The 16,490-nt window shown below is 35.6% G+C and overlaps 1 protein-coding gene across 1 annotated transcript in view; it reads left to right on the top strand.

Moving 5' to 3' along the window:
- The window catches only part of LOC128060028 (phospholipid-transporting ATPase ABCA3-like), a 252,491-nt gene that overhangs the window by 59,087 nt on the left and 176,914 nt on the right, over positions 1-16,490 (top strand). The window contains exons 9-11 of the mRNA XM_052652237.1: positions 1,153-1,334; positions 8,402-8,539; positions 15,537-15,683. Of these exons, the coding sequence (XP_052508197.1) occupies positions 1,153-1,334; positions 8,402-8,539; positions 15,537-15,683 (467 nt within the window). The remainder of the gene's footprint in view (positions 1-1,152; positions 1,335-8,401; positions 8,540-15,536; positions 15,684-16,490) is intronic.

Here is a 16,490-nt window from a genome sequence, read left to right as displayed (position 1 = left end):
GTAATCTTTAGTGGGAATTTCATTGCATTTATTGATTAATGAGGATTGAAGATAGTTTTCTCATCTGTGAACAACAGTCTAATCCAAATGAATAGCCAATCATAGGAATATATATAAGATTTCTTTGTGGATACTTAACGTCATTCTTACTTTATACATGAAGCATTAGAAAATTTACTAGGTTTAATTAATTAATTTTCATTGGCTTAATCTGCAACAGAATTAAAACTAAAACAGTTTTAGTTTTCTGAGTTATTTTTATGAAGTCATTTTATTAATCATTTGCTCTTTCTTTTTTTGTATTACTTTTGTTTTTCAGGAACTCCTATTTTATTTTCAGTAGCAGAATTTCTCAAGTTATGATAGACTTCCTGAAGTTTGTATTGTGCATTCTTTTTTTTCCTACATTTTCTAATGTACTGTTCATTGCCTCTCAGATGGCTTTCATTTTGATAATCACCTTTAATTGACCAAATCCTTTTTTCTCAGGCTAGTACCTCTGCTTATATAGCTTTCTCAAAGACATAATGTTGATGAACATTCTTCTCACTGTGCTGAGCTATAGGAGAAGGGCTAAAGTTGAAGGCAGGATGGGTTTCATGGGCCACTGTGTTTAATATCTTTCTTATTTGCATGGGGAGTTCACCGCAAGCCCTGATGCTTTTTCAGTTGCGCTACTTGTCATCTTTTGCTGACATGTTTTTCCCTTTCCATCAGTACTGTCAGCAAAACATCTTCTCTTCTACTTGGTAATCATCTTTCTCTAGTTATATTAAATGTCTTTCCAAATGTGTATATACTAATGGCTATTTCAGAGGGAACATAACATTAGCAGAAAAGTAGAGGGATAGTTTCTAATAGGTCTTTTTTTTTCCTTGGCTTTTTGTTACTCTTTATTTTTGTTTTAGTCATTGACTTTATCTCAATCATTCCTATTATTTTTGTAGATTTTCAAGGGAGGAGGAAAGAAATCAATGTTATTATATATTCCATCATTTTCTTGGATGAACTAATTACTAAGGGCATCACCATATAGATAATTCACCTTGGTAAAATTTAGATTATCAACCGTTTTTTGTTTTGTTTTATTTTGTTTTTTGCTCTTTCAATCACAGATCTGTCATTTATGGTATATATCTCCTTTTATTTCAGAAACTGGTGTTAACTGGAATAATATTTGGACACCAGCCACCCTTGAGGATGAGCTCACCTTTGGCTATATGATGGGAATGCTTGTAATTGATGCTTTCTTGTATGGCCTTGTGACCTGGTACATAGAAGCTGTCTTTCCAGGGCAGTATGGCATGCCTCAACCATGGTACTTTTTTCTTATGGTGAGTTCTAATGCTGCTATTGTTGTGAAAACCATAGTCCTTATGAGCAAGGGCATGTACAGAATCATTTGCATACCAGCTATACTGAAATACTAGCCATTTCTTGATATACTTTAAAGGCCTTCCACATATGCAGATGAACAGTATGAATAAGATACTGAAACCCTGTACATTAAAACACTGTGAGTAATGTAGCCCTTCTTCAGTCAAGTAGTACATAATGGATTAATTTGGAGAATAAAGAAATGTAAAAGTGTCTGTAAACTATGTTCCCTATTAAGTTCATATGTGATAGTTTCTTAGATCCTGGTGAGTGGAGGATTCAGTCCAGTTCAGTTGCTCAGTCCAACTGTGTGACCCCATGGACTGCAGGTCACCAGGCTTCCCTGTCCATCACCAACTCCCAGAGCTTGGTCAAACTCATGTCCATTGAGTCAGTGATACCATCCATCTCATCCTCTGTCATCCCCTTCTCCTCCTGCCTTCGATCTTTCCCAGCATCAAGGTCTCTTCTAATGAGTCAGTTCTTTGCATCAGGTGGCCAAAGTATTGGAGTTTCAGCTTCAACATCAGTCCTTCCAATGAATATTCAGGGCTGATTTCCTGTAGGATTAACTGGTTGGATCCCCTTGCAGTCCAAGGGACTCTCAAGAGTCTTCTCCACACCACAGTTCAAAACCATCAATTCTTCGGCACTCAACTTTCTTTATAGTCCAACTCTCACATCCATACATGATTACTGGAAAAACCATAGCTTTGACTAGATGAACCTTTGTCAGCTAAGTAATGTCTCTTCTTTTTAATATGCTGTCTAGGTTTGTCATAGCTTTTCTTCCAAGGAACATCTTTTAATTTCATGGCTGCAGTCACCATCAGCAGTGGTTTTGGAGCCCAAGAGCATGATGTCTGTCGCTATTTCTCAGTTCACGTACCTCTGAAGCCTAACTTGAAGTATTTTGAGCTTAACGTTGCTAGTATGTGAAACAAGCACAATTGTATGGTAGTTTGAACATTCTTTAGCATTGTCAGAGGTACGTGAACTGAGAACTTCCAGATGTATAAGGTGAGTTTAGAAAAGGCAGAGGAACCAGAGATCAAATTGCCAACATACATTGGTTCACTGAAAAAAGCAAGGGAGTTCCAGAAAAACATCTACTTCTGCTTCATTGACTATGCTAAAGCCTTTGAGTGTGTGAATCACAAAAAACTGGCGAAAATTCTTAAAGAGATAGAAGTAAAATATTACCTTACTTGTCTCCTGAAAAATCTGTATGCAGGTCAAGAAGCAGCATTTAGAACCAGACATGAAACAACTGACTGGTTCAAAATTGGGAAAGGAGTATGACAAGGCCATATATTGTTGCCCTGCTTATTTAACTAGTATGCAGAATACATCATGCAAAATGCAAGACTGGATGAATCACAAGATGGAATAAAGATTGCAGAGAAAAATATCAACAGCCTCAGATATGAAGATGATACTGCTCTAATAGCAGAGGTGACGAGGACTAAAGAGCCTCTTGATGAGGGTGAAAGAGTAGAGTTAAAAAGTGGCTTAACACTCAACATTCAAAAAACTAAGATCATAGCGTCTGGTCCCATCACTTAATGGCAAATAGAAGGGGGAAAATGGAAGCTGTGACAGATTTTTATTGTCTTGGGCTCCAAAATCGCTGGTGACTGCAGCCATGAAATTAAAAGACACTTTCTCCTTGGAAGGAAAGCATAGTTAGCATATTAAAAGCAGAGACATTGTTTTGCTGAGGTCTGTATAGTCAAAGATCCATATAGTCAAAGATATAATTTTTCCAATAGTCATGTACACATGTGAGGATTGGACCATAAAGAAGGCTGAGCTTTGGAGAATTGATGCTTTCAAACTGTGGTGCTGGAGAAGACTCTTGAGAATCCCTTGGACTGCAAGGAGATCAAACCAGTCAATCTTAAAGGAAAAATGCTGAATATTCATTGGAGGGACTGTTGCTGAAGCTTAAGCTGCAATACTTTGCCACCTGGTGCAAGGAGCCAACTTATTGGAAAAAACCCTAAAGCTGGAAAAGATTGAAGGCAAAAGGAGAAGGAGGTGGCCAAGGATGAGATGGTTAGATAACATCACTGACTCTATGGACATGAATTTCAGCAAACTCCAGGAGATAGTGAAGGACAGAGGAGCCTGGCATGCTACAGTCCATGGTGTCACAAAGAGTCAGACTCAACTTAGTGACCAAACAACAACAAAATAACCCCTGAAAGTATGTAGCCGATTTCCTGCATCTCAGAAAGTAAACCAAGCTAAAGTGTTTTTAATTTTATAGTGCCTCATTTTTTTCCACATTTAATGTTTTAATTTAGGTGAAATTCATATAACTTAAAATTAAAAGTGAACAGGTGATGACATTTTGTACATTTACAGTGTACATGCACATGCATATGCGGCATGCTCAGTTGCTCAGTCATGTCCAACTCTTTACAACCCAGTGGAGTATAGCTGGCAGGGACAGAATCCTGGACAGTACCCCTCTGTCCATGGGATCATACAGGCAAGAATACTGGAGTGGCTTTCCAATTCCTCCTCCAGGGGATCTTCCCAGAGATAAAACCCACGTCTTCTGTATCTCCTGCATTAGTAGCTGGATTCTTTATCATTGAGCCACCAAAGAAACCCCAAACATGCACATATCTAGTTCCAAACTCTTTTCATCACCCAAAAATAAAATTCTGTACTCATTGAGAAGTCATATCCCATTTTCTGCTATCCCAAGTCCCTAGTAATTACTAATCAGCTTTCTTTTTCATTGGATTTACCAATTCTGGATGTTTCATAGAAATAGAGTCAGTCAGTATGTGATCATTTGTGTCTGACTTCTTTTGCTTACCATGTTTTTTGAGTTTATCCGTGTTATAGTATGTGTCAGTACTTCAATTTTTTTGATTGCTGAATAATATTCTATTGTATATACACAGAGGCTAAGTATTTCCTTTATCTATTCATTCTTAGTTGGACGTACAGGACATCCTATGACTATTGAGTAGTGATGCTATGACTATTTATGTATAAGTGTTTGTTTGAATACCTGTTTCAGGTCTTTTGGAACTATATCTATGAGTGGAATTTGGGACTGTACCTAAGTGTGGTAATTCTATGTTTAATGAAACCACTGAACTGTTTCTTTTTTTTTTTTTTTTCTTTTATTGTACCCTTGAGGATATAAGGTGTATCTTGTTTTGACTTGCATTTCCCTAATGACTAATCATGCTGAGGTCTTTTAATGTACTTTTTTAACCATTTGTATATAGTATTTAGAAAAATGTCTATGCAAGTTCTGTGCCAATTTTAAAATTGGATTGTTTGTCTTTTTATATATTCTGGACACTAGACTCTTACCAGATACATGGTTTGCAAATATTTTCTTCCATTCTGTGGGTTATCTTTTCACTATCTTGACAGTGTCTTTTCATGTAGAAAAGCTTTAAGTGTTGATTAATTCAATTTACCAATTTTTCTTTTGTTACTGTGAATTTGGTGTCATATCTTAGTAACCATTGTCAAATATAAAGTCTTGACAATGACAAATATAAACTGTCTATTTTTTCTTCTAAGAATTTGATGATTTTTATCACTTATATTTAGATCATTGGTCAATTTTTATTTAATTTCTGTATAGTGTGAGGTAGGGATCCAAATTCAGTCTTTTGCATGTGGATATCTTTTTCTCTTCACAACACTATTTGAAAAGACTATTCTTTCCCCATTAAATGGCCTTAGCACACTTGATGGAAAAGATTGATCACAGATGTATTGGTTTATTTATGGACCTTTAATTTTATTCCTTTGGCTTATATGTATCCTTATAACAGTACCATACTGATTTGATTATTGTATATTTATAGTAAATTTTGAAATTTGAAAGTGTGAGTACTCCAACCTAGTTCTTCTTTACCAACATTGTTTTGGCTGTTAGGGGCCTCTTGCAAGTCCATATGAACTTAATGCTCAATTTTTGTATTTCTCCAAGAATGTTCATCTAAATTTTTATAAGAATTACATTGAATTTGCTGGTTGTTTTAACTAATATTGCCATATTAAATATATTATTTCTGAAAAATTCTTTCAGCAAAGTTTTACAGTTTTTTGTGTACAAGTCCTTCACTTTTTGTTAACTTTATTCCCAAGTATTTTACTCTTTTGAATTCTATTGTAACTGGAATTGTTAGTTTTCTTTTTGTATTGTTTGTTGCATGTACATAAAACTACAGCTTATTTTTGCATATTGTTCTTATATCTTGCACCTTTGCTGAATTTGTTTATCTCTACTAGTTTGGGTGTGTATTCTTTGGGGTTTTTTAAATAAGTAAGATCATGTCATCTTCCTTTCCAATTTGAGTGCCTTTTATTTCTTTTTCTGCCTCATTGTTCTGACAATCTCCCAGTACAGTGGTGAGTACCAAAAGTGAAAGTAGGCCTCCTTATCTTATTCCTGATATTAGGGGAAATTTCACTATTGAATATGATGTTATCTATGGATTTTTTTCATAAAAATTCATATCATTTTGATATCATTTTAAAATTTTTTAATTTTATTTCTTTTTGATATAAATTTATTTATTTTAATTGGAGGCTAATTACTTTACAATAATGTAGTGTTTTTGCCATACATTCACATGAATCCACCACGGGTGTACATGTGTTCCCCATTCTGAACCCCCCTCCCACCTCCCTTCCCATCCCATCCCTCTGGGTCACCCCAGTGAACCAGCCCCAAGGACCCTGTATCATGCATCGAACCTGGACTGGTGATTCATTTCACATATGATAATGTACATGTTTCTATGCCATTCTCCCAAATCATCCCACCCTTGCCCTCTCCCACAGAGTCCAAAAGACTGTTCTATACATCTGTGTCTCTTTTGCTATCTCACATACAGGGTTATTGTTACCATCTTTCTAAATTCCATATATATGTGTTAGTATACTGTATTGGTGTTTTTCTTTCTGGCTTACTTCACTCTGTATAATCGGCTCCAGTTTCATCCCACCTCATTAGCACTGATACAAATGTATTCTTTTTGATGGCTGAGTAATATTCCATTGTGTATATGTACCACAGCTTTCTTATCTATTCATCTGCTGATGGACATCTAGGTTGCTTCCATGTCCTGGCTATTATAAACAGTGCAGTGATGAACATTGGTGTACATGTATCTCTTTCTGACTGGTGTGAAATGGTACCTCATTGTGGTTTTTATTTGCATTTCTCTGATAATGAGTGATGTTGAGCATCTTTTCAGCCATCTGTATGTCTTCTTTGGAGAAATGTCAGTTTCATTCTTTGGCCCATTTTTTTATTGGGTCATTTATTTTTCTGGAATTGAGCTGCAGAAGTTGCTTGTATATTTCTGAGATTGATTCTTTGTCAGTTGCTTCGTTTGATATTACTTTCTCCCATTCTGAAGGCTGTCTTTTCACCTTGCTTATAGTTTCCTTTGTTGTGCAAAAGCTTTAAGTTTAAATAGATCCCACTTGTTTATTTTTGCTTTTATTTCCAATACCTGGGAGGTGGGTCATAGAGGATCCTGCTATGATTTATGTCAGAGAGTGTTTTGCCTATGATTTCCTCTAGGAATTTTATAGTTTCTGGTCTTAAATGTTTAGATCTTTAATCCATTTTGAGTTTATTTCTGTGTATGGTGTTAGAAAGTGTTCTTGTTTCATTCTTTTACAAGTGGTTGACCAGTTTTTCCAGCACCACTTGTTAAAGAGATTGTCTTTTCTCCATTGTATATTCTTGCCTCCTTTGTCGAAGATAAGGTATCCATAGGTGCGTGGATTTATCTCTGGGCTTTCTATTTTGTTCCATAAGAAGTAAAACTCTAACTGCTTACAGATGATGTGATCCTCTACGTAGAAAACCCTAAAGACTCCACCAGAAAATTACTAGAGCTAATCAATGAATATAGTAAAGTTGCAGGATATAAAAGCAACACGTAGAAATCCCTTGCATTCTTATACACTAACAATGAGAAAACAGAAAGAGAAATTAAGGAAACAATTCCATTCACTGTTGCCACGAAAAGAATGAAATACTTAGGAATATATCGACCTAAAGACACAAAAGACCTATATATAGAAAACTATAAAACACTGGTGAAAGAAATCAAAGAGGACACAAACAGATGGAGAAATATACCGTGTTCATAGATCAGAAGAATCAATACAGTGAAAATGAGTATACTACACCAAGCTATCTATAGATTCAATGCAATTCCTATCAAGCTACCAACAGTATTTTTCACAGAGCTAGAGCAAATAATTTCACAATTTGTATGGAAATACAAAAAACCTCGAATAGCCAAAGCAATCTTGAGAAAGAAGAATGGAACTGGAGGAATCAACCTGCCTGACTTCAGGCTCTACTACAAAGCCACAGTCATCAAGACAGTATGGTACTGGCACAAAGACAGAAATATAGATCAATGATATCATTTTGTTATCATTTATCATTTTGATATAGTTTTCTTCTTTATCTTTAAACGCTTTGTCAAAGGCTTTATTGCCATTAGTTGAGATGATCATGTGTGTTTCTTCCATTTGTTCTATTAATGTGACATATTACATTGATCAACTTTCTTTTGTTGAAATACCCCTGCATTCCTGGGATAAATCACACTTTATCATGATGTATAATTCTTTTGATATGCTTATTAGATTCAGTTTGCTAGTAGTTGATTTTTGCATCTATAGTCATAAGAGATATTGGATTATAGTTACTTTCTTTGTGATCTCTTTATCTGGATTTGCTGTCAGGGTAACACTGACCTTATAAGAATGAATTATGGAATGTTCCCTCCTCTTATACTTTTTGGAAGACTTGGAGAAGGACTGCTGTAAACTCTTATTTAAATGTTCAGTAGAATTCACCAGCAAAGTCTCCTGATCCTGGACTTTTCTTCACTTCACTTATTTTTTGACAGTGACTCAGTTGATTTACTTGTTATAAGACTGTTCAGATAGAGTGCTTCATTTCTTAATGCTCACTTTGGTAATTTCACTTTGGCTTTCTTTGTAGCACTCGTACTGGTTCAACAAACCAAGAATCAAAATAAATAAAGAAGAAATGAATGACTCTGAGATAACTCAAAACAAGTATTTTGAGGCTGAACCTACTGGTTTGGTGGCTGGTATCAAGATCAAACATTTGTACAAGGTATTGTTTCAAAAGTCTCTTTTTCTTACAAAGACTGAATACTACATATTACTATTAGGATTGTTTGTAACTAGCTATTCCAAGAAATCAAATGAGATACTTAATAAAGAATCATAGCTAATATAGTTCTCATCTGAAGCATTCATAGAACATATAAATATATGTTCTGTATGTGATCTTATTTGCTCTATCTATTGTGCTTATTTTTAATCTCCTCTAATGGATTTGACAGCAAGTGATATTTGAATTTTGTAATAAAATTCTCTTAAAAAATAAACTTGATAATGCAATAAGAACATTTGGGTGTGTGGTTGGAGAGAATAACATTAAAGGTAGTTAAAGCAAAACCTCTCTGAAGGGATAACCTTTGAACTAGTCAATTATTTGAAAAGCTAAAGGAAAAACACTCATGTTAGGAAAATCACAAATTTGAAAACCCTGAGGTGAGAAAGACTTCCATGTTGAAAGATTGCTGCTGTGAGCCATGAGCTATGCCCAGATTTGTGACTTCCAGAGAGAGGATTTTGATCTGGGGCCAGAGAAGAGGCTCAATCACTAGGAGCTTTTGTGTAGCAAAGTTTTATTAAAGTATAAAAGGGAAAGTAAAACCTTCCAACACAGACATCAGAAGGGGACAGAAAGAGTGCCCCCTTGCTAGTTTTTAGCAAGGAGTTATATATCTGTTAGCAAGTTGCTAATTAGATAAAAGAAACACCTCACAACTGAGAGAGCTGCACCTGGCCCCTCTCCCACAGCATGCATTTTGAGATAGCATTGGCACAAGGTGAGTCATCCCAGCCATAAAACAATTGACATGAATCTTGAAGAAAGACGGATTTCCAAGCAAACACATAGTTTCATTAACAGAGCTTAAGAGAACATTTCCATGTGTAAGACATACTGGTTTGTAGAGCCATTAGCAATTCAAGGTTTGAGAAAAAGGTTAGTCTTGGTGGAAATGGATTTGAAGAAAGGCAGATTCCAAGGCAAATGCATAGTTTCATTAAGATAGCTTAAGAAAAACATCTCCATAAGAAAAACACATTGGTTAGCTCAAGGTTTGAGAAAAGCTAAGTTTAAGTGGAACCAGGAGTTGTCATGACAGCATAGGATTAGGAAAAAATGTCTGCCACTTGCAATTTATTTCCTCCTACCTCTTGGGGACCCCTAGTCTTCCTACCTGTTACCCTGTCAATGTGTTTGAGAAACAGAAAAAAAAAAAAAGAAACTATTTGGTGGCAAAGAATGTTAGTAAATGGCTTCATTGAGAAGCCATTATTTGGCTAGAGGAATATATATATATATATATTTTAAAGATCATTTTGACTACATTGTGGGAAATGGGATGTTGGAAATTGAGGAGTTAAGAAGGAGAAGTGTAGGAAACAAAGACCAATGGTACTTTGCTTGAGAAATAATGGTAATTGAACAAAGGTCATAGCAATACATATTAAAAGAAATGGACAAATCCAAGATATTTTCCACAGAATGGAGAATATTGGGGAATAAGTGGGCACTGAAGGAAAAGAAGGAAACTAGATAACAAACTATTAATAGAGCAATTAAATATTAAATAACATAGACCTTTGCTGTTCTTACCAAGTTATAGTAGATTTTCTTAAATGTTTCTCCATTTGCTGTATTTTCTCAGATCAGTTTCTGGAGGCTTTAAATGGTTGTTTTTGGTTTTGGGGTTTTTTTAATTTCTTTTTTTTTCTTTTTTTCAGTTCTGAACTTATTTATTTTATTATTATTTTTTAACAATAATAATAAAAGGATAATGTAAGGATAATTACTTACAGAATTTTGTGGTTTTCTATCAAACCTCAACATGAAACATGTTTTATTTTTTGTTGTTTTTTTTTTTTTTACCAGAATTTCTTGTTCCACTGTGGAGTGGGTCTACAGTGCTCTTCATGCTTACTTCCCAGAAATGAATCTTTTTATTGTCTTTTTTAATGGATTCAATTTTCTTAAATTTTGTTTAGAGTGTTTTTAATTAGGATTTTTATCATAAATATTGGTCTCTTTTCTTTTGTTGTAAGGTATTTCTCTCATTTTAATACCAGGATAATGATAGCCTCATATAGTGAGTTGGGAAGTATTTCCTCCTTTTCAATTTTCCAGAAGAGATTTTGTACATGTATTATTTTGTATCTAATTACTTGGGGATTTTCCTGAGATCTTTTTTGTAATTAATTTCTAATTTAACTCAGATTATGGTCAAAGAAAGACACTTTGTATGACTTAAATTCTTTTAAATGTGTTGATTCTTATTTGTTTCAGTCAATCATCTGTCTAAATAAATTTTATAAGTACTTGAAAATAATGTATAATCTGCTCCTGTTAAGTGAATTAATAAAAAAATGTCAATTAAGAGAAGTTCATTGTTAGCTCTTCAGGTATTCTATATCCTTACAGATTCTACATATTCTAACAATTATTGAGAGGAAAGTATCAAAGTCTTTGAAAATAGCTGCATTTTCTATTTCTGTTTGTAGTTCTATTGATTGTTGCCTCATGTATTTTGAATTCGGTTTTTGGGTACATTTAGTAATATTATGTCTTCTTGAAAAGCTGATCTCATAATGATTATAAAATGACATTCTTATCTTTGGCATTATTTTCCTCTCTTAAATCTACTCTAATTGTTGTTTATGTAACCACACCACTTAACCTTTTATTATTATTATTGGATTCTGTTTTACTGTAATAACACTAAGACTTTCAGGTTATTGATTTTAATTTTAAAATTAAAATATTTTCTGAAAGTTAGTATAATTTATTGTATTTGAAAAGAACAACATCAACTAGGCAATATCCATGTGTTTTTTAAAACCACACTGTTGAGCTTTGATTAACATCCAAAAAGCTAATTATCCTACTTAAATGTTGCCTGATTAATATATGTGTATACTATGGGGGCTTCCCAGGTGACATTAGAGGTAAAGAACCCACCTGCCAATACAGGAGGCATGAGATGTGCATTCGATCCCTGGCTTGGGACGATCCCCTTGAGGAGAGCGTGGCAACTCACTCCAGTATTCTTGCCTGGAAAATCCCATGGACAGAGGAGCCTAGTTGCTGCAGTCCATGGGGTCACAAAGAGTCAGACACGACTAAAGTAACTTAGCACACATGTATAAATGTACATGTCAGTTCAGTTCAGTTCAGTCGCTCAGTCCTGGCCAACTCTTTGTGACCCCATGGACTGCAGCACACCAGGCTTCCCTGCCCATCACAAACTCCTGGAGCTTGCTAAAACTCATGTCCATCAAGTCAGTGATGCTATCCAACCATCTCAACCTCTGTTGTCCTCTTCTCCTCCTGCCTTCAATATTTTCCAGCATCAGAGTCTTTTCCAATGAGTCAGTTCTTCACACTGGGTGGCCAAAGTATTGGAGTTTCAGCTTCAGCATCAGTCCTTCCAAATGAATATTCAGGACTGATTTCCTTAAGGATTGACTGGTTTGATCTCCTTGCAGTCCAGGGGACTCTCAAGAGTCTTTTCCAACATCACAGTTCAAAAGCTTCAATTCTTCGGTGCTCAACTTTCTTTATAGTCCAACTCTCACATCCATACACAACTACTGGAAAAACCATAGCTTTGACTAGACAGACCTTTGTTGGCAAAGTAATGTCTCTTTTTAATATGCTGTCTAGGTTGGTCACAGCTTTTCTTCCAAGGAGCAAGCTTTATTTAATTTCATGGCTTCAGTCACCATCTGCAGTGACTTTGGAGCCCCCCAAAATAAAGTCTGTCTCTGTTTCCATTGTTTCCCCATCTATTTGCCATGACGTGATGGGACCAGATGCCATCATCTTTGTTTTTTAAATGTTGTGTTTTAAGCCAGATTTTTCACTCACCTCTTTCACTTTAATAAAGAGGTTCTTTAGCTTCTCTTCACTTTCTGCCATAAAAGTGCTGTCATCTACATATCTGAGGTGTTGATATTTCTGCTGGTAATCTTGATTCCAGTTTGTGCTTCATCCAGCCTGGCATTTCACATGATGTACTCTTCATATAAGTTAAATCAGCAGGGTGTCAATATACAGTCTTTACATACTCCTTTCCCAATTTGGAACCAGTTGATTGTTCCATGTCCAGTTCTAACTGTTGCTTCTTGACCTGCATACAGGTTTCTCAGGAGACAGATAAGGTGGTCTGGTATTCCCATCTGTTGAAGAATTTTCCACATTTTATTGTGATCTATACAATCAAAGGCTTTGGCATAATCAATAAAGCAGGAGTAGATGTTTTTCTGGTATTCTCTTGCTTTTTTGATGATCCAGTGGATGTTGGAAATTTGATCTTTGGTTCCTCTGCCTTTTGGTAATGCTAGCATGTGAGATAAATGCAATTGTGCAGTCGTTTAACCATTCTTTGGCATTGCCTTTCTTTGGGATTGGAATGAAAACTGACCTTTTCCAGTCTTGTGACCACTGCTGAGTTTTGCAAATTTGCTGGCATATGGAGTGCAGCACTTTCAGAGCATCATCTTTTAGGATTTGAAATCCTAAAACAACAATCCTTCCAATGAATATTCAGAGCTGACTTCCTTTAGAATTTACTGATTTGATCTCCTTGCTGTCCAAGGGACTCTCAAGAACTTTCTCCAGCACCGCAGTTCAAAAGCATCAATTCTTCAGTGCTCAGCCTTCTTTGTGATTCAACTCTCACATCCGTATATGACTACTGGAAAAACCATAGCTTTGACTATACAAAACTTTGTGGCAAAGTGATGTCTCTGCTGTTTATTATGCTGTCTAGATTTCTCAAGATTTCTCATAGCTTTTCTTCCAAGAAACAAGCGTCTTTTAGTTTTGTGGCTGCAGTTACTGTCCACAGGGATTTTGAAGCCCAAGAAAACAAAGTCTGTCACTGTTTCCACTTCTGTTTGCCACGAAATGATGGGACCAGATGCCATGATCTTAGTTTTTTGAATTTTAAGTCTTTAACAGCTTTTTCACTCTCATCTTCCACCTTCACCAAGAGACTCTAGTTCCTCTTCACTTTCTGCCATTAGTGTGGTATCATCTGCATATCTGAGGTTGTTGATATTTCTCCAGCAGTCTTGACTCCAGCTTGTGTTTCATCCAGTCCAGCATTTCACATGATGTACCTTGCATATAAGTTAAATAAGCAGAGTGACAATATACAGCTTTGATGTACTCCTTTCCCAATTTTGAACCAGTCCATTGTTTCATGTCCGGTTCTAACTGTTGCTTCTTGACCTTGATACAGGTTTCTCAGGAGACAGGTAAGGTCATCTGGTAGTCCCATCTCTGAAGAATTTTTCAAAGTTTGTTGTGATTGACACAGTCAAAAGCTTTAGTGTAGTCAATGAAACAGAAGTAGATGTTTTTCTGAAATTCTCTTGTTTCTTCTATAATCCAGTGGATGTTGACAGTTTGATCTCTGGTTCCTCTGCCTTTTCTAAACCCAGCTTGTGCATCAGGAAGTTCTCAGTTCTTATACTGTTGAAGCCTAGCTTCAAGGATTTTGAGCATTATCTTGCTAGCATGTGAAATGAGTGCAATTGTGTGGTAGTTTGAACATTCCTTGACATTGCCCTTTTCTGGGATTGGAATGAAAACCAACCTTTTCCAGGCCTGTGGCCACTTCTGAGTTTCCCAAATTTGCTGGCATATTGAGGGCAGCACTTTCACAGCATCATCTTTTAGGATTTGAAATAGCTCAGCTGGAATTCCATCACCTCCACTAGCACTAGCTTTATTTGTAATGATGCTCCCCAAGGCCCTCTTAACTTTGCACTCCAAGATGTCTGGTTCTAGGTGAGTGATCACACTATCGTGGTTATATGGGTCATTAAGATGTTTTTTGTATAGTTCTGTGTATTCTTGCCACCTCTTAATATCTTCTGCTTCTGTTCGGTCCATACCATTTCTGTCCTTTATTGTGCCCATCTGTGCATGAAATGTTCCCTTGGTATCTCTAATTTTCTTGAATTGGAGGATAATTGCTCTACAGTATTGTATTGGCTTTTGCCATACATCAATCTCTTCTATGTGGATATTTTTCAGGAGTAAATACTGTAGTACTACGCAGTCTATGGTTGGTTGAATCAGTCAATGTGCAGGAAGCACAGATATGGAAGACCAGCTATAAATTATATGTGAATTAACCCCCATGTTGTTCAAAAGTCAACTATAGTAGGAATCTTCAAAAGACCCTTCTGAAAGTTTGCCAAATAAATAAATCAAATAAATATTTTAGGCTCCATGATCCACAGAGAGTGCCTGTCACATATTCTGTTTTGTGTTTTTTACCAAGTCTTTAAAAGTATAAAAAGCTGTTCCTAGTTTTTTTGGTTTTTTTTCCTTTTTTACCATACAAAAACAGATAATGGACCATATTTGAGCTGCTGTTTGGAATCTTAAGAATTTTTGGACATGCTTTTGAAGTGAAGTGAAAGTCGTTCAGTCATGTCCGACTCTTTGTGACCCCATTGACTATACAGTCCATGGAATTCTCCAAGCCAGAATACTGAAGTGGGTAGCCTTTCCCTTCTCCAGGGGATCTTCCCAACGTAGGGATCAAATCCAGGTCTTCCGCATTGCAGACAGATTCTTTACCAGCTGAGCCATCAGGCTTTTATCAATAACTAAACTTCTGGCTGAAATCATGGCATCAACTTTTCCAATCATTGGTGACAGTTTCTGTGAGCTTTCCTAGATCCTACTACAGTTTAGTAAATCCATAATTACAATATGATGTTCTTTATACATAAAATATTAAAAAGTCTCCGTTTTCCTTACCAAGTATAAATAGATATACATACCACCAAGACTTCATATTTATTTTGACTAGTATAGAAACTCAATGCACCTACATGTATTGTTCCTTGTTGGCAGTATCATCTTCTTTATATAATGTGAGTATGATGATATGATGTTTCTTCTAAGGATAGGATATAAGTGTCTTTCATAAGTGATAAGTAACAAATATCAAGTTATTCTTTTCTTTATTCCACAGGAATTAGGTGACAAAGTAGTAATAAACAATATGTCTTTGAATTTATATAAGGGGCAGATCACTATTCTCCTAGGACAAAATGGGGCAGGAAAAACCACAGCCTTGTCTATTCTCACAGGTATGTATTTGGCTCTATCCAAAGCAGCAGTCAGGTTCCTTCTAAACTATAAATCAGTCAACAACTTTTAGTGTTAAAGTATGTTGTCATTTCAGTGTTGTAGTTATTATTACAGTTTCAATTATTTAAAACCAAGATGCTCACGTGATATAATACATTAATTTAATCAATTAAAAATGTGCCGGCTCTTTCCTAGGAATAGATATCACAGTGGTGATTTCAAAGTTGTTACATTCAGTTTTATACTCTGGTAGAGATACAGACAAAAATATGAAACATGCAACACCATAATGAAAAAGAAGATGTAGAATCCAAAAGAATGACACCTAACCTATTTTGGGCATGATGAATGGGGTAGTGACATCAGTATGAGGCAAACAAGAGATATAAAAAGCTATGATGGAAAGGAAAGAAGAACATTATATAAGCAAAGACTAGAAAACTGAAGAGCAGGGAACAGACATATGACTAGACTATGAAAGGAATGTAAATAATGGCAAAAGATGAAGATGGATGAATAATCAAAAGGTCAAATCATGAAAGAATTGGGGGAAGCCATCCATTAAAGTTTAGAATTTATTCTGAGAGCAATGAAAGGTCATGAAAGGATATTTTATGAAGGTTTATACTTTAGAAATATTGCATTCAGTAAAAAGAAAGAATGGATAAAGAATACTAGGGACCATTAGAACAATGAACTCTATGTTGAGTATAAGTCCTAGAGGCTAGAGCAGGGCTGAGCCTCATACTCAAGATAAAAACAGCCTCTGTTTGTTACAAAAGTGATGTCAAAACTAACAGGAGGGGCAGACACTACTCATATTCTCTGCTGTTTT

Source organism: Budorcas taxicolor, chromosome 2 (assembly GCF_023091745.1).
Source record: "Budorcas taxicolor isolate Tak-1 chromosome 2, Takin1.1, whole genome shotgun sequence".
Taxonomy (NCBI): Eukaryota; Metazoa; Chordata; class Mammalia; order Artiodactyla; family Bovidae; genus Budorcas; species Budorcas taxicolor.
The sequence above is the reverse complement of the archived record's forward strand: the minus strand, read 5'-3'. Positions and strand labels throughout refer to the sequence as shown.